Source organism: Mesoplodon densirostris, chromosome 2 (genome assembly GCF_025265405.1).
Source record: "Mesoplodon densirostris isolate mMesDen1 chromosome 2, mMesDen1 primary haplotype, whole genome shotgun sequence".
NCBI lineage: Eukaryota > Metazoa > Chordata > Mammalia > Artiodactyla > Ziphiidae > Mesoplodon > Mesoplodon densirostris.
In genome coordinates this window covers 137,832,551-137,860,142 of record NC_082662.1, presented here as the reverse complement: position 1 = coordinate 137,860,142, position 27,592 = coordinate 137,832,551, and the positions used below count along the sequence as shown (strand labels likewise).

The 27,592-nt window shown below is 48.1% G+C and overlaps 1 protein-coding gene and 1 pseudogene across 1 annotated transcript; one reads left to right on the top strand and one right to left on the bottom strand.

Annotated features, from left to right (window-relative positions):
• Positions 1-70: 70 nt before the first annotated feature.
• Positions 71-26,340, bottom strand: LOC132483157 (calcium/calmodulin-dependent protein kinase type 1G). Its single transcript, XM_060088406.1, has 12 exons — positions 26,274-26,340; positions 19,077-19,197; positions 13,342-13,470; positions 9,592-9,666; positions 7,357-7,495; positions 6,598-6,721; positions 4,945-5,020; positions 3,763-3,875; positions 2,925-3,003; positions 1,388-1,475; positions 744-1,168; positions 71-161 (listed from the first exon to the last, which is right to left on the bottom strand). Exons 1-12 carry the CDS (start codon positions 26,338-26,340, stop codon positions 71-73), a joined length of 1,527 nt encoding a protein of 508 aa, XP_059944389.1.
• LOC132483350 (small ribosomal subunit protein eS25-like) lies at positions 13,850-14,226 on the top strand (annotated as a pseudogene).
• Positions 26,341-27,592: the final 1,252 nt, after the last annotated feature.

Sequence of the window (27,592 nt, the reverse complement as noted above, 5' to 3'; positions counted from 1 at the left end):
CGGCCCTGGCCCTCTTCCCTCTAGTTCCCTCACCTGAAAATTGTAGTGACACAGACACAGGCCCCAGGGATCACATAATGAGACAGACTCCAGTCTGCCCCACCCGGCAGTGGGAGCTGCCGCTGGCTTTAACTGGCACCATGACCTCCGATTTGAAGTTCCTGGAAAGGAAATGGAGCGGCCGGCTATGATGGAGTATTTGAGGAGGAAGGAGAGCTGGAATAATTCTCTGTGCCAGTGGCTGCCGCTCAGCCCTCCCTTTATGAGGTTCAGAAAGTACGAGCCTTTATAGAAAAGATGAATGAGATAACCAAGCCCCCAATGTCCCCCCGAAACACAGAGGCCCTGGAAACTCAAGGAATCTAACGCCCACCACTCACATCTACCCAGCTTTGTGCAGGCATTTATAATCCCTGTTGCCTCACTAAACTTTGACAGTACCTCTGTGGGGCAGGCTGAGCAGGTATGATCCAATCAACCCATTTTACAGATGAGCAAACTAGAAACAGAGATATGGATTGAAATGACAGTGGCCACACAGCTGGTGAGGGGTGGGGACAGGACTGGAGGCATTTCCCTTGATCCCCTCCTCCCCGCCCCCCCATCCAGAGCTCTTCCACCCTACAGAGCTGCCCCCAAATGGGAGAGGCTCTTTGGTCAATTTCTTTCAGCTCCATTGCCTGAGTTCTTTCAGACCCAGGCTGAGCAGGGCTAGGCCTTGGGCTTTGGCTGAAATTACGTACTGTTTTCTGTTGGTCTTTTTGAGGAGTGTGGGCTCAGAGCAGTAGGAGGACTTCCCTTTGGTCCCGACGCTCAGGCAGCTGGAGCAGCAGCCGCAGGGCCCGACAGCCAGGGGCCCCTGCTGCATGGGCACGAGGCTGCTGCTGATGCGGAGGGAGCCGTGGATCAGGCAGTTGAGGGACCTGCCCCCAGGGGCAGTGGGCCGGAGGCCATGCCGGCAGGGCAGCCGGGTCAGGGCAGGGAGGGCCACACTCTGCTCCAGGGCGGGTGCCTCGGTGATGGTGATCTCAGGGGAGCTGGGTCTTGAGGCTTCAGAGGCTTGAGTGATGGGTGGCCTGTGCTCCACCTCCGGGCAGACACCTGGGCTGTGCAGGTTCATGTGCAGCTTCCTCATGTGGTGTACTACGGCTGCTGCGTTGAAGGCTTGCTGAGGAGACACGAGACCAGTCCTCAGAGGGCCGTGAGGTTTAAGCTTTCCCTTTGCCCTGGGACCTCTTGAAACCGATGTGTGCACTTCTCATTCCAGAGAGGGTTCAGGGAACTCCAGGGTCTGCTGGGAGACCCCCAGGAAAGCCCTCCCCCAGCTGCCCTAGCCCAGCCTCCAGGGCCTAGACAGCCTACCCGCCTCCTGGAGAGGACAACTCACCCTCCACTTGCTCTTGGCAAAGTTCTTCTGGATCTGGAGGCTGACTGACGGGTAGATGTCCCGGTGGAGGGCTGTGTTTCCGTTAATCCTGTGGACGTGGAGGGGACCCCTGGCTAGTGGTGGTTACAGGGACTCAGCCAGGAGTTGGGCAGGGGGCTGGGCATGCAGGTCCAAGGTAAACTGAGCAGACTGCCGGAGCTAGGAAAGGGCTGGAGCCAGGGCTCCTCTTTCCGCCGGGCAGGTCATAGAGGGCCTGTGCTTTAGAAATTTGCTTTAGAGCTGGGTGGGCAACCTATAGCCTGTGGGCCAAATCTACTCATTGCCTGCTTTTGTAAATAAGATCTTGCTGGGACACAGACACACCCATTCATTCAGCTATGGGCTATGCTGCTTCCGAGCTGCAACGGGCAGATTGAGTAGTTGCCATGGAGACGATATGGCCAGCAAAGCCTAAAATATTTCCTATCTGGCACTTTATAGAAAAAAAGTTTACTGACCCCATCCCCCCACCTCATGTCAGAGGGCGTTTGGGCTGTCACCATCCTTTGGCTCAAAACTTTGCTCAGAACCCACCTTCTCCTGCAAACCTTCCTCAGTAAAGCCACCCAATACAGGCTGCCCTTTTCTTGTCCCCTCAGCCTGTTATTCATCCATCTCTAAGTGTCCCTCAGACACTTGCCATGTACATAGTATTTTCTAGGTACTAAGGGACCCAGAGAAGTAACAGACATGGCCCTGATCGCTAGGGGCTTACAGTGTAGGTTGGAAGCCTTGTTTCATGCCATGAACTAGAGTAATTCATGGTGAGCTGTGTCATGGATAAGGAAAGACGGGGAGGTCTGTCCAGACTGCAGGAGGCAGGGCTTCAGAGAAGGACAAAAACTGCTGCGGATCCTGAAGAATGCTACATCCCAGGCAGGGCATTCGATGTGGTGAGAATGGTATGACCCAAGGTGTAATGTGGAAAAAACTTGGTTTAGAAGGCGGGGGAGGGCAGGGAGATCAATATAGCTATTAGGCCTTTCTGGAATACAGAAGGTATGCTGGGAATCCTGAGAAATGAATTTGGAGGTAACGGGTCAGGCCAGATTAGGGAAAACCTAGGCTTGCTGTGGTGGGAATTGGGGAGCTTGTAAATTTCCCAGCAGGGGTGTAGCATGAAAAAAAGAAGTGTTTCAAGACTTTATTTACCTGCTTTACCAATTGGTTGCTTTGTGATTGTTCTCAAAGCACTTTGCATGGAACAGACTTTGACCCCAGAGTAAAATGATGCTCTTAAGAACAGGGCAAAGTTACCTGTCTAGCTGTATCTGCCTCCTGAACTTGACTAGAGGACCCAGCTGCCACCATTGGGTCAGAATCCACTTACTTAAATGCTATTTTGTTCTCTAGCTGGATCTGGTCTGTGCCCTTTGGATGTCACACAGTAAACCGCTAGGGCAAGCAGACTCCGGGGAAACACGCTGTGAACGAGTCAGCATGGTGTTTGCGGAAAGACAGGTGAGGGTCTAGAGCCCATCCCCCATTCCTCACTCACCAGGGGTGCCTCAAGGCCTTCTCACAGGTGTACCGCTCATTCGGGTCCTTCTCCAGCAAGTGGCAAATAAAATCCTTGGCTGGGGGAGCAATCAAAGATACAACAGATAAGGACCAGATTTCATGACTGATGGAAATTCACTTCCAGGCTGGTGGGTGGCACTGAAAGCATCTTTAGCTCATCTTCCAAAGAGGCAATTTTAAGAGTCTTGAAGGAGAGAAAAAACCAAACCACCTAACAACAACCCACCACAAACCACCAGAAAGGCTCTATGCAGCCGTGTCACCCACCCAACACTGTAGATACATCTCTGGGCATGAGGCACCAACGTGCCTGATGCCATGCGGGTGCACATTTGCACCAGTCAGGGGCCAGCACCGCACATGGGCACACGTGTGAATGCTAGCTTATCCCAGCTCTGATTCCCACTTAATGGACCCAACAACAAACACTGATAACCTTCCCACACACAGACATTGCAGACTCCTGATCTTGATACGTGAAAGGCAAAACTTAGCCTTGGTTTTGCCACTCCTGCCTGGAACACTCCCTTGTGCCTGGCTCTGCCCTCCTGGCCCCTCATCTGAACCACCTCCTCCGCAGTTACCAGACATACTGCGGTTCTGCCTCCAGGAAGACAAAAGCATGAACCTGAGATGTGAATCACTTACTTGGCCTTTGGCCCAGATGAAGATTTCTTCACTTTCCTTGGAGCCTGTTCTGTTAGATTCCCCAGGGACTGCCAAGAGCCAGGACTGTCATCCTTTGTTAAGCTCTTGTCCCTTGGCAGCCTCTGCCTTGAGCCTGTTATTTTGTCCTCCACACTGGCTGGTCTTACCTGACTCAGAAATGTCATCCCAGAACGGAGACTCAAACTCATAGTAGCCCTCCTTGATCTTCTCAAAAAGCTTAGACTCAGTGTCTTCATAGAAGGGCGGATACCCACACAACCTGCAGTGGAATAGGAAGGTACATGCTGCTGAACGACCCCATCCTCCCTGGGCCAACCTCTCCCCTCTGTCCAGCCTCCCGCTATATACACAGGCAGGCAACATAAAGGTCCCCACCAGCAGTGTGACCAGGACATGGGTCTGCCTCTGATTCAGGAATGATGCAGGTTCTGTCAAGTGTTTATGCAGGAGTCAAAGCTTGGAACAGGCCACCCTGAAAGGCCTCTTTGAACATTATATCCCCCAAACCCTCACCACCTCTCCACATACTTCCCCTGACTCTCAGAGGATATATAAAATATTTTTAAGAAGGATGGTAGAAATGTCCACTTGAATGTAAGTTTCATGAGGGCTTTTTTAGGCTCCTTTGTTCGTCATTCTTCAGTACCTAAAGCACTGATTGGCACAGAGCAGACAGTCAATGAATATTTGTTGAGTAGATGAATGAAGAGAAGCATTATTCAACATAAGCTGAGGAAATAGAGAAATGCATCCACACTAAGGAGTAAATGACTAATCGCAGGTTATTTTCCTAAGAGCAAATTTGCTATAGGTGAGAAGGGATGCTGGGGAAGAGGCGGTGAGCAGGTTTGGAAGGGAGAGCCTGAGAACGTGTGGAGAGGAGCAGTGACCAGGTTTGGGTTCATCCAGGCCATCATTTTGCCTTGGGCTGACGTTGCCAGGAGAGAAATCTGAGATGTGAACATTTTGGCCACTTGGCTTCTAAGCTTAGCTTGGCTTCTCCCTCTTTTATTGCTCATTCCACAGAGTGGGACTCAATACATTTATAGACAGTAAATGGGGGTGGGGTGCTTAAAGATGGAGTGCCATGTGACTGAACAGTGGGTTCACACTGAGCTCTGTTTTTATAACCTGGTGGAGATCAGGACAAGAGCCTTTGGAGCTGTGTGCATAAGTGTGTGTGTGCGCGCATGTGCGTGTGTGCGTGTGTACATGCATGTGCTTTGGAGGTGGATGCTGCTCAAGGAGCTGAGATGGGGAGGAGAGAAGAAAGGGTGAGCAGGCTCTGAGGTTCTTCAGGAACTGAGCCAATGCCAGCTTCTACTCACAATATGTAAGTGATGACGCCAATGGACCAGCAATCCACAGCCTTGCTGTAGGGTTTCTGGGCCAACACTTCCGGAGCTGCAGCAAACCAAAGGCAGAGTCAAAGCTGAGCGGGGCAAGAGAAAAGGCTGACGGGTGAGGGACAATTGTCAGGAAGCAGCTTAGCGAAGAGGACTAGGGTAGCGCCTGGGGTAGTGTTTTTTTTTTGTTTTGTTTTGTTTTTTTCTTTTTGCGGTACGCGGGCCTCTCACTGTTGTGGCCTCTCCCGTTGTGGAGCACAGGCTCTGGACACGCAGGCTCAGCGGCCGCTCACGGGCCCAGCAGCTTCGCGGCATGTGGGATCCTCCCAGACCGGGGCACGAACCCTCATCCCCTGCATTGGCAGGCGGACTCTCAACCACTGCGCCACCAGGGAAACCCGTGTTGTTTTTTAAGACTGAAAATTCCCCTAGGGCAGGGATTGTGTCTTTCCCAGCAGATGAAATCTTCCTCCATCAGACTGAAAGTTCCCATGACAGGGCCTATGACTCCCCCATCAGACTGGGGATCTCCAGGGCTATGTTTTCCCCATTAGACTGAGTACTCTCTGGAGGCAGGGCTTATATCTCCCCACTCAGATGGGGGACCCCCAGTACAGGGACCTTGTGTCTCCTTTCAGACAGGGAAATCTGCAAGGCAAAGGCTGTCTCTCCCACTAGATTGGGATCTCCCTGAAAGCAGAAGTTCCATTAATTGAGGACTTCCGTTGAGTAGTAACTGTCCCATCAGGCTCTGTTAGCGCCTACACCATCAGATCAAGAGCTCTGTGAGGGAATGGGCCATGTCTTCCTCTGATTAGGAGCTCTAGGGCAGTAGTGAGCTGCTGTCTGCATTTATCCCAGATACCAGGGATTTGTATCCAATGGACTCAATACGTGCTGGTAAGTGACCAACCTCTCTTTTGGGGAGAGAGAAGATTCCCTCTGTTGAGTCAGGGTTCTGCTTCCCACTCCCAACCCCAATCAGGTGATGAGTGGCTAAGAGGGAAGGGGCAGTAGTGGATGCTCTGAGTTTTGGCTTTCTCCCTCCTAGATCCCATGAATGCTCTCTCCTGGTACCCTGCCTGCTCTCACCTTTTGGGGGGCCCTGGAAGCCTATAGGGCTGTTAGGCAGGAGGCCCCACTTCTGCCAGTTTCCTAGGGTATTTTCTTGTGTGTATATATATTTGGGGACCCATATTTGAGTTCCTCAGATTCAAACACAATACTGTGCCTCCAGGATACCACCAGCTGGGGGGCTGAGGTCTTCTCCAGACTAGGAGAAAGTAGAAGGAGGTCTAATGGCCAACCTCTCAGCAATTTACTCATCTCTGGGTTTGTGATCTTTTCTCTGTCCCTGGTCTAGATAAAGGCAGGGAGTCTGTCTGCAAAAGTGAGAGCAAAAGTACAGACAGGAGGAGTGGGAAGGCTCAGGGGTAGGATGCCTTTGAAGATGTAGGACTTGTAAGCAGGAGGGTCCAGATGGATTGGCTGGCCCTAAACCTCATAAGTGACTGTACTACCAGGATGACCCCTGAAATTGAACCCTGTCTCCTTACAACAATCCTTCTTCATGAATAACATCCATGTGGTGGAATGTAGCCAACTGGTCAACCTCCCTTCTGTTCCTAGACTCACCCACGTAGCCTGGGGTCCCACAGGCAGTGGACATGACACCATTCTGCTCCATCTTGGAGAGGCCAAAGTCTGTGATCATGATCTTAGAGTTCTCCTCAGGGGTGAGGTACAGCAGGTTTTCAGGCTATGGGTGAAGAGGAATATCATGTAATACAGGATATAATCACCTGAAACAAGAATCACTTTCCTTCCCCCGTCATATAATTTCTTAGGGAGCTGCATCCTGTGCTCCTGACTTCAAAGCCAGACTAATCTCCCTCCATTCTTCCTTCCTGCTTCCTACAGGACCTTCAACCCCTCTAACCCAGCACCTTGAGTTTTGGTTTTGGCCCTGACTTTGCTTAGCTTTATAACTATTAATGTACTAACCCTTCCCTCTTCTCATCCCTAACTACCCTAAGACTGTTTTGCTTGTTGAGGAAACCAACCCTTAGTCTATTTTCTCTGATCTCTCAAAAGTCTGGTAGGTGTCTGTTGCAATGTTGACTTTCAATCAGTATTTATTAAATTTGACTGTGGCTAAATTCAAGAAATGTGTGGATTATTTTGGTAACCTAGTAGGGTGAGGCCTAGTGAAAAGTTCAGGAAAAGGCTGATGTGCAAATGAACAATGATTGTTCAGTCACCCAAGATTTGTTTTAGAATCTGAGGGATGAGCTAGTCTAACCCTCTCATTTTACAGAGCTTAGACGTCCCATGACTCATGCAGCTTCCTAAAGGGTCATTCCCTGTTTCCCACTGAGGGCCCCGCCTTGGCACCTTTAAGTCTCTGTGGACGATGCCATTCTCGTGGAGGTATTTCACTGCTGACAACACCTGCTGGATCACCAGGCTGGCATCCTTCTCTGTGTAGACACCCCGTTCCAGAATCCGGTCAAAGAGCTCCCCACCAGAAACACTGCAGGCACAGGGGCAAGTGCAGGAATCCAGTACTTATTTCAGGTCAAAGGGACATGAATTCATTTGTTCTGTAGCCCTGGGGGCACAGCTTTGGTGGAACAGGCAAGTGCCCACAGACTGTGATTCGAGGGGTGCAGGGAGAACTACTCCAACCTCAGAACACATTCTTTGGGTACCTGGAATGATATCACTAGGGAGTCACTTATTTGGGTCAACCATTGACCTCTCCCTGGAAACTTTTTTTTTTTTTAATGCAAAATGCCTCTGGTTAGGGTTTTGCAAGAAGCCAATAATCAACTAACACAACATTGTAAATCAACTATACGTCAAAAAAGGAAGCCAATAATTGCTTCCTGTGGACACATTTCTTAGCTGCCGTCTTTCCTGGCCTAGGACACAGGAAGCCATGATGCAAGGGAGAGGTGAAGCTGAAATCAGACGAAGTAGGAAAGAGAAGGAAGTGCAGATGAGGCTAACTGGGCTTATGCCAGGATTTCTTTCTTCATTTTGGAAAGTTGAGCTACCTAAAGCTGAAATTATGAGGTAGAGTCATAGAGTGACTCTAATAGTAATAGTGTTTTTAGGCTCACATGGTATGGTATCTGAGGATTCAGAGGAGCTTTAAGATCAGGCCCAACCCCCATGTTTTGAATGTTCTCTCCACTATTTTTGCCAATTTTTCTAGACAGTACTGGAACACATCAGTGGCAGAGAACTCACTCCCTCCTAAGACAGACTGTTTTATTTTTTGTCACTTTCTTACTATTTCTATATATTATGATGTAACCTGATTCCCTGTAGTTTCTGCAAGTGACACTGGTTGTGAATATGCACACGTGACAGCACCATGCAGCAATAAGGAAGTAGAATTTCTCTAATCAAAATGCACACAGTCCTACTCCTTTTGTTTCTGTCCTGAAGCTCTGGGCTCTGCTATGGGAGCTAGAGGCCCATGAGAAAGATACTCTTTGTACACAGGTATGAATTCCTGACTCAGACTGGCCTGGGTCCTGGAGCTGGTGCTCTAGGAGGCTTGACGTACTTTGATGACTTCTAAACCTGCCCACCTTTCTACCTGGATGACTGTGTGCTAATTCTGTTGACTTGGCTTCATTAAGGTGCCACATGGTCCCTGCTTACTTGTTAGTGCTGCTCTGGGCCCCTCCAAGCTCACTACCTTGACTGCTTGCTACCACTATTCACTGGGCCTCAGGTGAGCCCAGGAGTTAATAGCCTGAGTTAGCTCGTTAAAATTTCTGAGGAATCAGCCTATCAGTCAAAAACATTGTATCCAGCTGTGCTGAGATTGCTGGGTGATGTGTGTGTGAGTGTGAGTGTGTGTGTGTGTGTGTGTGTACTTTATACACAGAAGCATCTCTGAGCCTAAGGCTGAGCCCTCAGGAGCACCGACCAGCCCTATAGTAGTCACTCTCAGGCATAGCTCTTATTTGGATATGACAGTGACATGGACACCTTTCTAATGGGGCATCATTTCTGTCCTACACATGGGTACACACACAATATCAGCTTATTGTTAACATTGGGTGCTTCTCTTTTGAGAAAGTCATTCTTTCTATTGAATTGATATCTCTCTACCTGTGGCTTCTACTTCCATGGTAATTTTACCCTGGAGGATGTTAAAATATTTAATGCCCGGTTAAGAGGACATAGACTGACTGGTCAAAATGGACTCAAGCTATGGTGCCAGAGAAGGGTTCTGGAGGCCTCCTGCTATGTCAGGCATTACCCCTTCAATTGTAGGGTTGTGGGGAGGTCCAGAAAGTTGGGGGTATAGGGAAGCAGGGAAGGATGGACAGGTTAGGGCCACAGCTATTTGCTGACTGGTAGGAAATATTTTAACAAGTGGTAAGGTTACATTGGTACATACCAACTCAATCATCAGCCCTAGTTTTACCCCTCGGTCCACTCAGAACACATCCATGACCAGAAGGAACTCTTGGCATTTCAGGGTCTCTTGCACTAATTCTTGATTTGTCTTTTAATCACCATCTTTCCCTCATCACCGACCAACCTCTTCTAGTCCTCTAAGGCCCCGCAAGACATGTGTGGAGAAGCAGGTCACCTTCTACTTACAGCTGCATGACCAGGTAGTAGTGAGTGGTGCTCTCATAGATGTCCTCCAAGGTCACGATGTTTTCATGCTTGATCCTGAGGAAGAGTAAGGGTAATGGAGAAAGGTATATGGTTCAGGTTGTCCAGACAAAGAATGCAGATCTAGCCCAGCTGGACTTTCATTTCTTTCAGAGACTATTGCTGACAATGTTTAGGAAGATAGGGTCCTTGTGAAGCTTTCCTAATAAGTAGGCAGTCACAAAGAAATTCCAGAGAAAAGATTCCCAGAATGGTGTTCAGTTCATATTTTTGAATGGGTAATTGATCCTTGTGCCTTCAGGGAACAAATACTTCATTGTTACTCCAGGAATCTCTTTAAACTTTACCAAAAGAGAAAGTTAAAAGAACTGAGGGAGGCTAGCGGAGCATCGATCACTAGGTTATTCTACAAAATGGGTATCCAGGTCTCCTTCAGAAACATCACATGAAGTGTGATCCCTCAACAGGTGGGATTTTGGTTAGCTAAGCCTCCTCATGGGTAACCACTGAGGAAGTGCTACAAAATTATTGTTCCAGGATATTGTGCGAAGTAAGACAGATGCTCATTTTGAGGGTCAGTTCGATGGGATACCTGAGATCAGTGATTCTTAAGCAGGGGCTCTTTTGTCCCTGAGGGGACCTTTGACAATATCTAGTGACATTTTTTACTGTCACAATTGGGGAGGGGGGAAGTGCTCCTGGCATTTAGTGGGTAGAGACAGGAATGTTGCTAAACATCCTACAATGCTCAGGAGAGCCCTCAACACAACAAAGACTTAGCTGGTTTAACATGTCAAGAACAAAGTAAGAGAGTAGAACTGACATATACACACTACCAAATGTAAAATGGATGGCTAGTGGGAAGCTGATGCATAGCACAGGGAGATCAGCTCGAAGCTTTGTGACCACCTAGATGGGTGGGATAGGGAGGGTGGGAGGGAGATGAAAAAGGGAGGGGATATGGGGATATATGTATACATATAGCTGATTCACTTTGTTGTACAGAGGAAACTAACCAACATTGAAAAGCAGTTACACTCCAATAAAGATATAAAAAAAATAAAATGTCAATAACACTGAGGTCAAGAAACCTTGCCCTAGATTACCTTTGTCTGGGATTACTCAGAGGCTGAGGCAAGCAGAATAATCATATTAGCTGTGGGGTTGGTTTCTAGGCAGCATCTCTGTGCATGCCCATCCAGGAGAAAAGTCTCTAAGAAGTTTTACTCAAGGCTGTGCAGCACAAGGGTTAACTTAGACTCGGAGTCAGTTGGACCTGAGTTCAGATCTGACTCAGGCACTTACTAGCTGGGTAACCTTGGCTGGTTTACTCAGATCTTCTAAGCCTCACTTTCCTTGTCTGTAAAGTACATCTTTCCCATAGAATTATATCAGGATGAAAAGAGATAAGACGTGTAAAATGCTTAGTACAGTGCCTGGGGAAATAGAAAACACATAATCAATAGTAGCTAGCATCTTTAAGATATTAAAAAAAATACAGACCCCATGCAGTGGCTACATGATGGATTCAACTACATTTATAATCTGATGATGCTAACAGTAATTTATCGATGATTTACTCACTGAACAAATATTTATTGAGCACCTATGCTGTTAGAGACTGGTGATACAATGCAATGATAAGAAAGACCATCTTAGTCCTTGCTCTCAATGAGTTTACAGTCTCTACCCTAATCTCCCTGAAGCCCAGACCTACATCTCTAACATCCTACCAGACGCCTACCTCTATGTAGAGAGAGGTGGATATTTATTCAATATATGTAGAGGTAGGTGGATATTTATATTCAATATATTGCAACCAATTTCTATTTCCTCTCAGCCTACACATCCTTTTCATTTGCACTCCCAAGTAATGATATGACTGTCCACATAACAGCTCAATCTCCGGGTCTTTTTTTTCACTTAAATTATACATATATATTTTACTTACACTTTGATATATTTCATGATAAACATTTTTTTTTCCGTTTTAACCATTTTTTAAGTGTACAGTTCAGCGGTGTCAAATATGTTCACATCATTGTGCAAAAATCACCTCTGTCCATCCCCATAACTGTTTTCATCTTGTGAAACTGAAGCTCTATGCCCATTAAACAATAACTCCCTGATATTCCTTGCCCCCAGCCCCTGGTAATCACCAGTCTACTTTCTGTCTTTATGATTTTGACTATTCTAAGTACCTCATATAAGTGGGATCATACAGTATGTATCTTTTTCTGACTGGCTAATTTCTTTTAGCATAATGTCCCCAAGGTTCATCCATGTTGCAAGCAAACTGAAGAACCTCCTTCCTTTTTAAGACTGAACAATAGTCCATGGCATGTATATCCACATTTTGCTTATCTGTCCATCCACTGATGGACACTTGAGTTGCTTCCATGGTTTAGTTATTACGAATAATGCTGCTATGAACGTGGGTGTACAAATATCTCTTTGAGATCCTACTTTCTCAGGGTCTTTTTAATGCTTTTCTTATTTACACTCCTACCAGCCCACCCCCAAACCTGATCACTTCTCTCTCTGAAAGATTTCTTGAACCCAGTCTTCTTGCCACCATGTGATCTTGCCACTACCTTTGCTTGCATCCTCATCCCTTGCCTCGATTATTGAGAAAGTCTGGCAATTGGTGTCCTGTCCTCTAGGCTGGCATCCTCCAATCCATCCTCCACCACCATGCGTAAGAGGGATGGCTCTAAAATATAAATCTGATCATGGGACTTTTGACTTAAAATCCTTTGAGGACTTTTCTTTGCCCACAGAATAAAGTCAACATTCTTTATCACAGCATCTAAGACCCTTTATTATCAGATTCCACTTGACCATTTTAGTTTCATCTCCTGTCCCTTGACGGTACTCACTCTCAGTACAGGGGCTTCCAATTCTAACTCTCCCCTAACATCCCTTGCCCGTCCATGATTCTATGTTAAAGTTTATGCTACTCTTGGCCATACTTTCCTTTCTGTACTGCCCCTCCTGCCTCCACAAAATTCTACTCATCCATCAAGGTCTGTCTTCTTTGAAAATGTACCTAAAACACATACTCGTGAAAACACACATATAGGCAACCTGTATCTCTGTCTCCTCTGAACTCTGCCTTTTGCTGTGTGGCTCACATCCAATGGGACTGGTGTTACTTATGGGCACCTTTGACTGTTCACAAAACGCGAGCTCCTGAGGGTAAGGAATTTTGTTGGTTTCATCCTTGTGGTCTTGATGCCTAATAAACTTTTGGCTCACCATAGGGGCTCCGCAAGGGTTTGTTTTATGAGTCCCGCTCTAAACATTTGATGATTTGTTCGTGTCAGCTCCCTCATGATAGTCGGAGTGCTGAACCTGCATTTGCTTTGGAAGAAACTGAGGCTCATTTCCAAATCTTGTGCTGCTTCCTTAATTATTGATTCTTCCTGGTGTTGGCCCTCAATTGATTTTTGGTCCTTTGAGCTAATTACCCCGTGGTTTATGTACACAAAACAACTCTGCTATCAGTTGATCACTAGTTAATTTGCTGGAAAAAAAAAAAAAAAGAAAGAAAATCAGCCAAGACAGCTGTCTGGCTAATATAGCTGATGGATCAAACTGACCCATTAGCTCAATCGAAGGGAGTAATACCTTTGGGTGTGCAAATTCAGCCCCAGGCCTTCTCAAAGGTAATTTGTGAAGGAAATGTTGTGATCCCACGGTTGCACTCGACCAACCCTAGGACCCACTCACTTTTTCAACACAGCGATCTCATTCTCCAGGCTGCTGTCCCGGAAGGCAGGCGACTTTTTGATGCACTTCAGGGCAAAGAGCTTCCCAGTTACTCTTTGCTTCACCAGGAAAACTTCTGAAAAAGCTCCTCTGAGTAGAAGACACCAAGAGATAAAAATTAGTACTGGCCGGTAGAGAACATTGCTGGAGGCAAAATTTGTAGATGAAAGAAGGTGTGACTGGTAAGTCATTTCATTGTCATTGTGGGCACCCCGTGGAGCCGTATCCATGGCAGACCCCATCTGACATGGCCTTGTGTTCTTTCTTTCACCTATCACGTGGGAAAGAAAAGATTCTATTACAGACTCAGGGACTAGGCAGCTGCTCTTGCCTAGTTCCATAAGTTGGGAATGGTTCCCAGAAACTGCTTTAGCTCTGGAGATTTCTCCACTTGGCAAACCCATTAAAGAGAGGCCACTGCTGATCTCAGCAAGGCGGCAGTGATAGCACTTGCTCTCCCAGCTTCACTATGCCGTCCAAGGACGACAAGAAGAAGAAAGATGCTGGAAAGTGGGCCAAGAAAGACAGAGGCCCAGTGAACAAATCTAGGGGCAAGGCCAAAAAGAAGAAGTGGTCCAAAGGCAAATTTCGGGACAAGTTCAATAACCTAGTCTTGTTTGACAAAGCAACATATGAGAAACTCCGTAAGGAAGTTCCCAACTGGAAGCTTATAACCCCAGTTGTGGTCTCTGAGAGACTGAAGTTTCCTGGTTCCCTGGCCAGGGCAGCCCTTCAGGAGCTCCTTAGTAAAGGATTTTTAAGCTTGTTTCAAAGCATAGAGCTCAAGTAATTTACACCAGAAACACCAAGGGTTGAGATGCCCCAGCTGCTGGTGAAGATGCATGAACAGGTCCCACCAACTGTACATTTTGAAAAATAAAACTTTATTAAATCAAAAAAAAAAAAAGAGAGGCCACTGCAGAGTCAATTTACTTGGCTTCTCCCAATGTGGTGTGCTGTGTGGTCACTGTGTGGCAGTTAGAAGTAGCACTGGGAGACAGGGCTCTGACAGTGAGAGAAAAAAGGCTCTTGTATCTGTTTTAGATAGTGATGATTGCCCTGAACCAATGATTAGCGGCAAGGGAGGTGAGCATCCTCTTGCTCAGTAGGATATGTGAGGACAAAACGGAACTCAGCAGCTCTGGGCAGGCTGTCTGAAGACAGAAAGTATGGAACCCAATGGGAACACAGGGTAGGATTCCAAATTGCAGGCTTCTTGGTTCAAGGGGGCCCTCTGGAGGCAAGGCCATAACAGCAGTTAGCAAATAGTGGATGCTGGAGCCCGATGACCCACGTTAGAACCTCAGCTTTTTGGGTAACAATTCACTTAACTTCCATATGCACAGCTTCTTCATCTGAAAAGTGAGAATGTCAATAGTATCTGATTCATAAGGTTGTTTAGAAGAGTACCTGAGTTATAGATATAAGTGCATAAAAGTTTTCCTGAGATCTAGTAAACTACATGTGCTAGATACTATTATTCTTATTAGTACTATTATTATTTGAACACCTGATCATAACAAGAGGCGATAGAGTTTAGGTGAGGAAATAGCTGAGCCATCCTCTCCCCAGCCATCTGGGGATTCTAGCACGAAGCCCCAATAGCAATCAAGCTTGTGTAAGGACATTCAGAATCTGCATTAGAAAATACTTGGTGTTTCCTGTTTCCCCCAGCTGCACTTGGAACTGAGTTAATTAGAGCCTTCAGAGCTTGCTCTATTCATTCATTCATTCATTCACTCGTCCCTCTAATCAAGATTTATTGAGCACCTACTGAATCTTAGACACTAGAGATAAAAAGGGAAGTGTTTCTGCTCTCAAGGAGCCTGTAAATTAGTGAAGAGCACAGACAAATGAGCAATTAACATTCACTTTGAAAAATGTTATCAGGCATTACATGAATGCTTGTTGAGCTGACAGAACCTCTCCGTGTTAGGCACTGGGATTAGTACTGGTCTAGCTTAGAATCTAGCGTGAGAGACAGATCAGCGGGAAGTATTATGAGACCACAGAAAATGGACACTTCAGACAGGGCCTCTGCTATGGTTGGGCGGTTACACACTGTACAATTCCAGCAGATGCCATCACCTTGGAGCCACTGTACCTTTTCATACAATAATTATAAGAACATTTTCACTCTGGACAGCAAGCTAGAGAAAAGGGCGCTTTTCCCTAATGTGTCCAAACTGACCATTTGGGATGGCGGAGAAGCAGATCATTTGTGGCCCTCTGACTTAAGAACACACTGAGCTCAGTTTTAAGGGATCAATGAGAGTTAGCCTAGGGAAAAAGCAAGTTGGAAGTGATGTTTCAGGTGGGGGTGGGGAAGAAGCATGAGAAAAAGCCTAGAGGTGCAAGACAGCAGGGAGAGGCGGGGCTGCCTCCGGTAATCCAGCCTCTTTTGCTAGAGTGTGAGGCAGGGAACGAGGGGAGACAAATGTGGATGGGCACCAGGTCCTGTGCCTGGCAGCATGTGGAAAGTGGTCAGTGTTTGTGTGATGGATGGATGGGTGGATGGGTGGAAGGAAGGATGGATGGATGGGGAGGAAGTTTGGACGGGGATTATCTGTGTGTTCTACTCATCTTGAGACCCCGCTTTCCTTATTGTAAAAGGAGAGTTGAACCACATGGCCTTAAAGATTCCTTCCACCTGTGATGTTCTTGGATCCACCTTCAGATTTCTCCCCTTTCACCTGTATCTTTAGAACCACACATGGATGGTCCCCTGATTTCAAAGCTGACACCCACTCTGGGTCCACGTGTAAAATGAGATCAAACCTTCCTGGGGGATCCTGCAGTTTGTGGTATCTCCTAGGGTTGTGCAATGTTGTGGTAATTACTGCTCTTTTGGCTCAGGCTGCCTTGCATTGTGCGTGTGTGCAGGGGTGGGAGGTGTGGAGTGTGTGCGTGCGTGCGTGCGTGCGTGTGTGTGTGTGTGTGTGTGTGTGTGTGTGGCAGGGACAGGGGAGAGGGATTAGAAGACTTAATTGTGCCATTTGTCAGACTGGGGAGCAGAGAGCTAGTTTTGAGTGGCCAAGGTTGCTTGGGTCAGAAGGCAAGATGGACAGAGGCTTCAGAGCCAGGAGCAAGCGCTTGCTGCAATAGATCTTGATTTGCGTTTCCTGCTCTGAACAGCTCTCTGCTCTTGCTGGGAGCCTGGGTGATGGAGGAGGAAGGGAGGAACCAAGAAGAAAAATCTCTTCCTTGGCAGTGAAAGGAGGAGGCCTGGGACTTGGGTGATGTACCCTCTGAAATGGACGAGTTTTGCCCAGTGTCCCTACAGCTGCCCAGGGCCCTGAAATTGTGGGTGGCATCTGGGCAGATTTCACAAAAGCCTGTTTTCCCTGGTGGGTTGTTCCAGAGGAGCTGAGGACTAGAGGAAAGGGGCCTTTGTCATGGGATTCTGGCTTCCTGAACAGGGGAATCAGCTCTGTCTAGCTGTCCCCTCTGTGGAGACCACCTCACCTGGGTAACTCTGTGGGGTCTGCAGCCTGGGGCTGCCTGTCCCCATCCTGAGCACCACAGAGGTGACTTCTTCTTAGTTTTTGTTCAGCCTTAGCTGCTGCAACAGCTGTGACTTGTCCTGTCTTGTCCACCTGCTTCCCTCAAATTAGTGCTGGGCTGGGTACATTACAGCCACCAGCAACACTTAAAATACAGATGCCTGGGACTTCCCTGGCCGTGCAGTGGTTAAGAATCCGCCTGCCAATGCAGGGGACACAGGTTCGATCCCTGGTCGAGGAAGATCCCACATGCCGCGGAGCAACTAAGCCCATGCGCCACAACTACTGAGCCTGTGCTCCAGAGCCTGCAAGCCACAACTACTGAAACCACGTGCCACAACTACTGAACCCCACAGGCCTAGAGCCCGTGCTCCGCAATAAGAGAAACCACTGTAATAAGAAGCATGCGCACTGCAATGAAGAGTAGCCCCTGCTCACCGCAACTAGAGAAAGCCTGCACACAGCAATGAAGACACAACACAGTCAAAAAAAAAAAAAAAATATATATATATAGATAGATGCCTGGCCACTGGATCTTAGCCCCTTAAATTTCAGCTTAGTAGTCTGGGACCAGGAACCTGTATTTTTCAAAAATTCCCTAGACTAAAATGATTTTAGGGAATTATTCATTTTCTTGAGTGTGACAATGATATTTGTGAACATAGAAGAAAATGCCCTCATTCTTAGGCAGGGCCGACAGAGGACTCAGAGGTGATGTGTCATGATGTTTGCAAGTTGTTTACAAATTGTTCAATGCAGTGTGTGTTCGTGTGTGTTCGTGTGTATGTAAAACAAATTAGTAAAATGTTAACCACTATTGAATTTAGGCGGTGAGTATATCGGAGTTCACTGTACTATTATTTCACCTTTCCTTTACTTAAACATTTTCACAGTTAAAAGTCAGAGGCATAAGCTCCCCAGGTGGCTCCAACATCCTCCTGGGTTTCGAAGCTGCTTGGCAGACCTCACTGAACTCTGTAAGGGTGGCACGTGCTACCTCTCAGAATCCTATAGCACAAATCTGAGCAGTTGGTGTGTACGCTCTTGTCAACCTGGGCTTATTTCTCTCTCTTTCTCTGGATTTTTGGGCTGCTTAGCAAATCATTTCAGATTCACTCATGAGCGTTGTCTCTCTCTCCTGCCCAAAATCCCCTCTCTAGCCAACCCCATCTTGACAATGGCCTTCCATGGAGGGTGGAGGCTCTGATGACCAGGGCGGCCACTGAGATCCTCCTGTGTGCGGAGTGCCACCCTCGCCTGGGATGGGAGGGCTCAGAGGCCTCCTCTCAGGGCCAAGCTGACTCCTTCACGGCTGCAGAGAGTGTAGGCAGCTCTCGCTGCCTGAGGTCACTGCCTCCTAGCCAGGCGGAGGGGGCTCAACTTAGCCAATTTGGCTAAAGGGAAAGCTGGCTTGAGTGGACAGCCCACTAAGGGCCCCTCATGTCCCCAGCCCAATTAGCCCAGACTAATTAGCTCCACCAGCTTGGGTTCTGAGGCCATGGGAGCCGGTGGCCTGGAGTGGGTGCCAGCCTGTGTCAGAGGCTGTGACCTCTCAGAAGAGGGGTAGGACTAAGTGGAGAGTCAGTTCCAGACAGGCTGTCTCTGCTCCACCAGCCATGTAATCATTGTCAAGGGGGAAGGAACAGACACGCCAGAGGCTGGTAGGAGTTTGGCTACAGCGTAGTACTTAAATATGGAGCAGAAAGGATGGTGGTGGTGGGAGCTGATTCAGGTGTGTGTAACCCATCCACTCTCCAAGCCTCAGAAGCTCCTTTTTCTGTCTATAGCAGACAGTGGGTTTGACCTCTTCACTGCAGGGGGGAAATGAGGAAGCTGGGTGAGGAGGCCCAGGAAGGTTCTAGAGTCACTGAGTCTCCAGAGATGCTCCAGAACTCCTCTTTCCTGCAACTAGGGCAGGACTCACAAGTTGTCACAGATCTGGAAGCAGGGTGGGGGCCTCTGGGAGTAAGGAGGCAGAACCCTGGGGAAAGGGCTGGATTGTTCTCTGTATTACCCCAAGGTGCCTTTCCCTAATCTACCCCCTGAAGCCCCTACTCTATTCCCTGAGAGCTATTGAGATAGTGTTACAGCAGCCTCAGCCCAGTTTATCATTCTCTGCTGGCCCAGGATGACTCTTTTCCGACTCCCCACAGCAGGCAGCCCAGCCACCCTATCCTCAGCCCCAGGACTCACGATCCTAGCACTTCCATGAAGATGAACGTTTTCCGGATGTTGGTGGTCTGTTTCTTCCAGGAACTGCAGTCATCTTCTTCCTTCCGACCCATTGCCTCCAGAGTTGAAGCTTCTGGGGATGCTTGGTTTGAGGAAGGGAAGAAAGGGTCTGATCAGATAATTCCTCCAATTGGATGAGAACAAGTTGTAAAAAGAATCTAAAATACATCCTGCGTGTAACAACTGGAAGGAAGGACTGGAAGCAAAACCTGGGTAATTGGCAAAAATAAGACTTATTCTCTCCACTTGCTTTTTAAACTACCATGACAAATTTTATTGATCGTCTACTGCATGCCCATTGTGCTTGCCCCATGCTCATGGAGTTTAGAGTCTAGTAGTGGAAAATCCACTTTGTACAAACGTACGTAAGGGCAATAAGACATACACGAATGATTAACATGGGACTATCCACCTTGAAGGCATCTGGGCTGTTTCTTAAGATACCAAGTGATCGCCCAGGTATTTATTCAGACTACCGGGTCAGCTGCCCTTCTTTCTATTATCACAGCTCTGATGCCACCTCCAGTCATTACTGTTCTTAACTTATGGGTTAAATGAATGAATATTAGATGAATGAGCATTGTGTTTCCTCTGCAAATCCCATGACATTTAGCACAGTGCTGGAAAAACAGTTATTCATTAAAATCTGAATTGAATTGTGTCCTGAGCTTACATGAGTTCTCTCAATACCATATTTATTCAACAGTCAACACCTATGATGTGCCAGGGGCTGTACGTATATATATCCTGACTGTATTCCTCTAAATAATACCTTCGGTAAACTCTCCTTGTCGATCAATGTATGTCATCTGTTTCCTGTTGGGACCCTGACTGATGTAATGAGAAATGGAGAACCAGAGAAGTGGTCTTAGCTTCTAGTGAGGTAGATAGAGCAGATCTCAAATCTTTTATAAGGATGATTCAGAATGATTATCTGAAGATCAGATAATCTAGCCAAGGTTATAGAGCTAATTGTTTTCAGTCTAGATTTCTTAGTCAAGACTAGGAACAGAAGCTATGCATCCCTCACTGTATCACACTGCATTCTAGCCCCCTGACACCAAGTTCTAGGGTCTTAATTAATGTTTTTCAATACGTTTTTAGACAAATGAGTTCCTGTTACATTTCACTGCAAGGTAAAATTGCTTATGGTACTTAGTGTATAACCCAGTGGTCAGGTGAAGAACACAGGTGATGGCTCTGCCTTCCTAGGCCTGGGAGGCTGGAGGGGTCAGGAAGCGAGCAAGTCAGCTAACATGTATACAGTGACAAAGTGTGGGTAGATGATAAAAGAACAAAACCTGAGCTTGTTAGAGAGATAATCAGGAAGGGTCTTATTTAGATGAAGGTCAGGGGAGGACTCACGTCATAAAATAGGTTCTGTGATACAGGGGGAAACCTCTTCTGCCTTTAAGTGACAACTGTGAGGCTTAAGACCCTGGAAATAAGAAGAATGTGACACAAGGATGGTCCTTGCTAGGAGGAAGAGGTGTGGAAAGACTGACGATTTGGGCCCAAGTGGATCCTGAGAAGGAGATGGGGAGACAGATGGTGTAGTTGTCAGAAACACACATCTTGCTTTCACCCTCTTGTAGTAAACATCCATCTAGGAATGGGGGAGATCGGGGACTTGGATGGATGGGCTCCCCAGGACTCTGCTGGTGGGAGACCCTAAGCCTTGGAGGAACTCTGACTTCAACACATTTAACAGTCATCATGGGACAGGCCCAGAACGGGGAGGTGAGTGAGTCAGTGTCACATGACTTGCAGGGAGTCCAGAAGTTCCTCAGGGACTGTGGGGGCTGGACCCACGGCTGACCAAACTCCATGCTCAGTGGCCTCATGTTGTTAGCTTGGAATTGACCACAGTGGGAGTATTTACACCATAGGAACAGGCAAATGCTACCATCAGGGCTTCTCCTCCACTCCTTGCTCCACCCCTCAAGAACCAGATGTTAAACGTTTACCAGCTCACCTCTGCCCACGGCCCTGGTGAGGGGATATATTGTTGCTAGGGCTCCTGTCAACCAGGGTCCAGAAGAAGAAACAGCTATAATCAGGGCTTCTCACGTGGAAGCAAATGTCTGGGATCAGGCCTTTAGTGGAGGATGTCGGCCTGATGCCCCAGGGGCCAGATGGGACCAGGCACACCTCAGAGGTCGCTAGTCAGCCTCTGTGAGTTCTCAGAGAACTGGGATCTGAGGTCTCTGATAAGTAGGGGGCTCCCTTCTCCCCTGCCACAAACAGGTCAAGTAAGTACCTTATAACATAAAAGGCTACCTTGAAAATGGAACAGGAGGAGAAAAGACCATCTCAAGGCTGTGTTTTCCTGAAAGATACTGGATCAGCCAAATGAGACTCTTTATTAAACCTGAGATGCTATAATGGACAAGTTCAAATGTAAAGTTGCCCTTTGTATACTTTTTGCTGCCTGGTAGGGTGGGAATTCATGGGGAAGATTTTATAGGAAATAAAGAAGCTACATCTTCTTTGTACATTTTAGCCTAGTGTGTAAATGTGCAACCTGGCTATATAATAATTGGTGGCTATTATTATGAAAAGCACATGTGGGAAATGTTAAGCATTCTTTAGCATTCGATACAGCTGAATGTAGATCTGGTGTACCCTTGTATCTCCAGACCCATTTGTTGATTTGTTCCTTTTGGCAGGATGGCAGCGCAGAGGGCCCACAGCAGTTCAGGGCACAGGCACCGGCCAGAGGAGGACTCGCCGGGCATGCAATGGTGGGCTGACCTTGAACTTCAAGGGCACAGTCTACAAGGTGGAGACAAATGAACCCTGACTGGCAGAGATTGCTTTGGGGAAGATGAAATATTAGAAGAGAGGGCTATCTTTAGCCAGATACTATTCTGCAGATTCTTAGCCCCAAATCTAGCAGCTTCCACTTATCAGAGCTGTGCTTGGACCAATTGCTTCTTACTGTATAGAAACAGGACAGCTGAGAAGTCTTGAAGGATGTAGGGGATGAGGGCCAGGGGCTGGACCTTAAAAGGAGCCTATCAACAAGATTAGTTTGTGTGACTCCCTCTCTGTCTCTCCCCTCCACAGAACAACTGGGCTGTAGATGCCCCTTTTCCAGGTAAAGAGCCAATCAAGGGCCTTCTTTCCAGCACAGGCCCATCAGTGTGGCATGCATCACTCCCCCTTCTGAAGCCCCTGTGGAATGATGGGTCCACTTTCCAGGAAGCATCATCACCACATTAGCAGATCTGTACTCACTGTTCCTTCTTTCTCATTGCTCTTAAATAGCTTAAAAACATAGTATTCTTAGCCTAAGCTCGGCTATAAGAAAACATCTTTCCCGCCCACCCCTCCTCCCATACACTCAGCCCTAACAATTTAGTTCCATCTTCAGAGCCGCATGGAAAGCTCAGGGACCCTGATCTGAAACTCCACTTCATTGCCACCCCTCCTTGACCTTGGAGAAACCTCAGGGCCCTGGTGCCCTATGTGCTAGGGGTCTAACTGTGGGCTCTGAGATGGGGGGCGGGGGTGTTCTATTACTGCATCCTGCTTCTTTCCCTGAAAATCTTCCCTCTCCTCTCTCGACTTCTGTAATTGAGGTCCTTTCAGAGAAAAAGAAAAATTCCGAGAAGGTTGAAACTCCAATATTGCTCTCACTTGGTTCTAAAGTAACCCCCACAGGGCAACACCAGGCTCCTAGTTCCTGCTCTGTTGTGTGGTCTTCCATATGACAGATGGCCTTCCTGATCTCTTGGGAAAATATTTCACAGCTGGGGAGGAGACTACAGAGGGAAAATTTATTCCTAAAGGGCAGGCTGCACAGCCTCGAGGTGGACGCTACCCCTGAGTGTGGCGCTTTCTGAGCTTCTGCGAATAGGCGGGTGGCATCCAGCCTGGCTATTTATGAGTTGCTGGGGAGAGATGCTCAGGCTGTGAGTCCAGGAGGCAGGCACGCTTCACATGCTTCTTTCACGGAGCATTGCTGTCCTTATCTCCTTCCCAGGCTCCAACTGGTCACAGGGGCAGCAACTAGACCCAGGCAGAACCTGAAGGCACATGACATTTATCTTCAGGGGCATCCTCGTTGCCATCACCATATTACGTAGGTACCAAGTCATGTTATGACCCCACCCTGCCCAGGACCCTCTCTCTGGACACTCACTCCTGCCTGCCCTGGTCCACATGGCCTCTTTAGCCAAAGTTTACTATCTTGAGTCATAGCCACTTAAGACTCTGCTCTGAGGTGCTTTTAAAAAATTAATCAGCAGGGCTAATTGCTTCAGAGTGTCACCCCACCTGATGAGACGTCCCAGAATCTCGGGGGCACCATGTTTGAATCCAGAGGCATTCAATTCAGTCCAATCCAATGTATGTTTCCCAAACCCACAGTAGATTCCTAAACTGGATATGAGTAAACTAGAGGAGATGGACACATGGAAGGGGAGAATCTTCGAGTAGCATCCCTGCAGCCTACAACTCCAGATAATGGCTCTCAACTCTGCCTATGGGAAGAGCCTTCTCCAGTGCTCTCACTTGAGGCTTCTGAGCAAGGAGGCATGAATGAACTGGAGGCATGGTGGGCAAGCCTCAGCCTTCCTGTGGGACCAGGTGTGGTTCCTTTACTCACCCCAGAGGAATTTGCCCACCCTAAGACCACTTCTGGGGTTCTCCATTCCTTGCGAGCATGACTCAGAAAGGGCTGTGGGTCTTGGGAAGGAGGTTATCAGTTGTCTTATAAGCATATAAGAATGTGCTCCCTGTCTCCAGGTTGGGGCACACAGAATCATGGCAATACATAAATTGTTTGGTTATAAAGGAGCCTAAAGACTAAAGCTGGGACATTTTCTTTCCTGGGTCTGGCCTAACATAGTTTCCTGGACTCTGGCCTATATTAGACTTCTCATCACCCTCTGGATTGAGAGGCACACTGGAAAGAGGTCAAATTCTGGCTCCAGTCTTGGCTTGGCACCAAGAAGTGGGCAGCCCCAGGCAGATCACTGTACATCTCTGGGCTTCCACCTTTCTCCTTAGTAAAAAGAGGAAAATGGACTAGATTTGGGTTCCTTGACATTTGTTTTTTAGAATATTAGTCCTAGGAGACTCTTTGTAAGCAAAGCAGATTTGCTAACTGCCCCTCCTTGGAGATTCATGTTCCGTGTTAGCTTATTAAAGGCTCTGAGGGCTGTTAAAGACACCTGCTTAATGCTTTTTAACCTAGTGTCCCTCAACTTTACTAGATTGTAACTGTAAATTCTTTCCTTTTTCAACACTTACTAGCATCCAGAGGATCTATGGTTGCTCAGAGCCTACTGGGGAAAGTGGGGACTAGGCCAGCTCTGATGTTCTGTGATTGTATAAATGAGCAATAGATGAAATTTCCAGCAGCCTGCTGTCATCACTCACAGCCCTGCTCTCCTCCTGGTGCACAGGCACGTGGCTGGGTCTGTGTGTGCCATCAGAACCTACTTCCAATTCATAGGCTGCAGCTGAAGTGGCTGGTCAGCTTGCCAGAGCTCAGGCCCTGGACCTGAAAAGCTCCTGAAGACTTCTGGCTGGACAGACCCTCCCAGGAACACTGGCTCCATCTCCAGCCCTCCCCCTAGTCTGGCATCTCCAAGGCCAACTGTGCATGCCAGTTTCTGTTCCCAAAATCACTGAAGAAGGTCATTTTTCAATTGCCTCCTGCAGTTTATTTCAGGCTCAAACCCACATTTAAGTTTAATCAAACCCTGCTGCAGTGACAAGCCAGAATTCTGTGCTTCTTTGTGTGATGGCTGAGGGGTCGACACATAAGAGTCACTGGAGATAGCTGGGTGTGTAACTTATTCTTAATGCGCTCATTTTCCTCATCTGCTGAATGGGACTAATGATCCCTGCTCTGTTTATTTCCCAGGATTCCTGGGGGCTTCCAATACATCAACAGGGATGAAAGCATTCTGTAACCTCTAAAGTGCTGTGCAGTGAGCCCACTTTATAGGCACGTGGATTAAACACTGGGCAGAGAGAGGGGAAACAAACAGTTTAAATAGAGGTGAGCACACAGCAGGAGTCGTGAATCTGTTAGCTGGTCTCGGCTCCCACATGCCTCTCAAGTGTGACCCGCATCTCACTCTGTTTTTAAAGTGTTTGAAGACGTATAATTTTTCATACATGTAGCCCTGAAATGCAAACCAACTACTTTATCTGCTACTCAACCAAGAAGGCAGAGATCTGTTGGAGCACAGAGTTAACACTGCCTGGGTTGAGTTTCTCCATGGGCTGGTCTCCACTGGGGTACCTTTCTAAGCAGGGTTCAAGAGTCATAGGTGTAACTGTGTGTCCGCCACACGCTGCCTTTAAGACCCACTCCCACGCAAGAGGCTCACTGTACTGCGCCCCCTGGAAGGTGAGAGAAGGGACCTCCACCTGGGGAGACGGAACAGGAGGAAGGACGGGCTGAGCTCAGAATGGCTGTGGCAAGAAGCTCTGAGTTCCCAGCCTCCCCCTCCCCCTCCCCCTCACCCGCTCCAGGACACGGGTGTGACAGTCATCCACAACCCGTGCAGCTCCCTGGCACCCTCACCAGCTTGCTTTCCACGGGGGTAGCTGCTCACCCCCAGTCCCCTTGCCCTTGACAACGGCCATGCACCAGCACTTGTAGGGCTGGCTCGCAGCCCGTTTGCAGACAGCTGCCCCCCGCCCCGCCCCATTCATGCTGCAGCCCATTCACTCCACTGCCTCTGGCAGGCTGCAGCTGGGCCCCGACACTAAGGGATGGCAGCTTAGTTCTGGCAGCGGGTACGTGCGTGACTGGGGCACAGGGGGTCAGGGAGGTGCTGGTCTCTTGGAAGGGGATTCTTTGTAGTCGCAGCCAGAATTGCAGAATTGCTCCCAGGCCCTAAGGTATTCGCTGCCTCATACTGATCACCTGGGTGATCCCTGTGCTGGGCGCTTTACCTGCCATTATCTCGTTTAATGTCTTTCAAGGTAGGAATCAGGTATCATTAACCCCATTTTATAGTTGAGGTACTGATGGGTAGAAATATTAATAAAAATGCCCCCAAATCAAACAGATAGTAAGTGACAGAGCCGGGCATGAACCCCAGTCCATCAGACCCCAACAGTAGTCTCCCTGTCCCCCACCATGTAACCTGTTGCCTCTTTCCTGCGGGTGGTTGTTGGGATTTCACTTACCTCTGCCCTCATCCTTAGGATGCTCTCCTGTAATCCCACCAACCAACTGATTCTCCCTGGAACGCATGGCTGGCTCGGATGATCTGGGAAAGGCTGGATCCCGGGAACACTCAGATTTCTCAACACTGAGTCTGGGGCTGGCCATCTGTCTCTTGTCTAAGTGGCTCCTGGCTCCAGCTCAAACCTTTTCTCACTCTAACCTTGAGCTTCTTTCCCAAAGTTTTGCTCTATCTTTCTAAAGAGTGCTCTTAATACACATAAAAACACCCACACTCACACCTGCACCATAGCTATCTGTAATATCATGGAAAGGTCACCGATTATGTCAGAAGATCTGGGTTCAAATGCTATTGTCATCAAATGGATTTCACCAGTATCCAGCTTTGCCTTGTGGAGTCTCAGAGGAACCACTATTTGCCCCACCAGCCCGATGGGCTTGTCTTAAACATGATTAATTAAAAGCACATTCCTCACTGTAGAGTGTGGTTCCCATATCAGGTATTACTAAGCACTTTGTATTATGGCCTATTGGGTCTTGTCTTTGGCCCTAGTTAAGGTTAAGTCAGTAGGACTGCCAGGGGCCGGGCTGTCTCCAGCCTCTGATCTGGGAAAGATCACCTCCTCACCCAAGATGGAACCTGCTTGACTCTCTTGACCCTTCTCAGAGATTTTCCTCCTCATCAGTTGATCTGGCTCCAGAACAAGCAGCTGGCCAGCCACGCACGCTGCCAGAACAGCAGCGAGAGCCCTGGCAGCCGTCCCCGGGAGCCTCAGGGTTAATGTTTGTGCGTCAAAGTTACGTGGAAAGAAGGGGCCACAGTGCGGACGGGGGTGGTGATGAGTCCAGACCTCCTTTTACCATTTTTACCTGAGAACTGAACTAGGGAAGTTTAAAGACAGAAGGGAGAGAGACCTACCCCTGGGGAAGGTGACTGACAGCGGTGTCCCTGCTGAGTTCTGCATCCTAACGCAGTCGGGGACAGGAGCGGGCACTGGGCCACAGACCCTGCCAGGAGGGACTGAGGCTGGTCTGCCTGCCCTGGGTCTGCAGAGCCACTGACTGCTTACAAACCTCCTTTTTGCCCACTGACTCTCCTAATCTTCACAACAACCTAGACAGGTAGGCAGAACCAAAACAGGGCATTGCCCCATTTGACAGATGGGGTCTGATAGGTTAAGAACTGAAAGCTGAGCAGGAGGGAGGGGTGCAAGGGCGCTGGAGGTCCTGACACCCTGCAGATGGACAGCCCCTCCCAGGCACAGAGCCCAGAGGGCTGTCCCTAAATGCAAGCAGGCATGGCAGGAGGGGCACATACAGA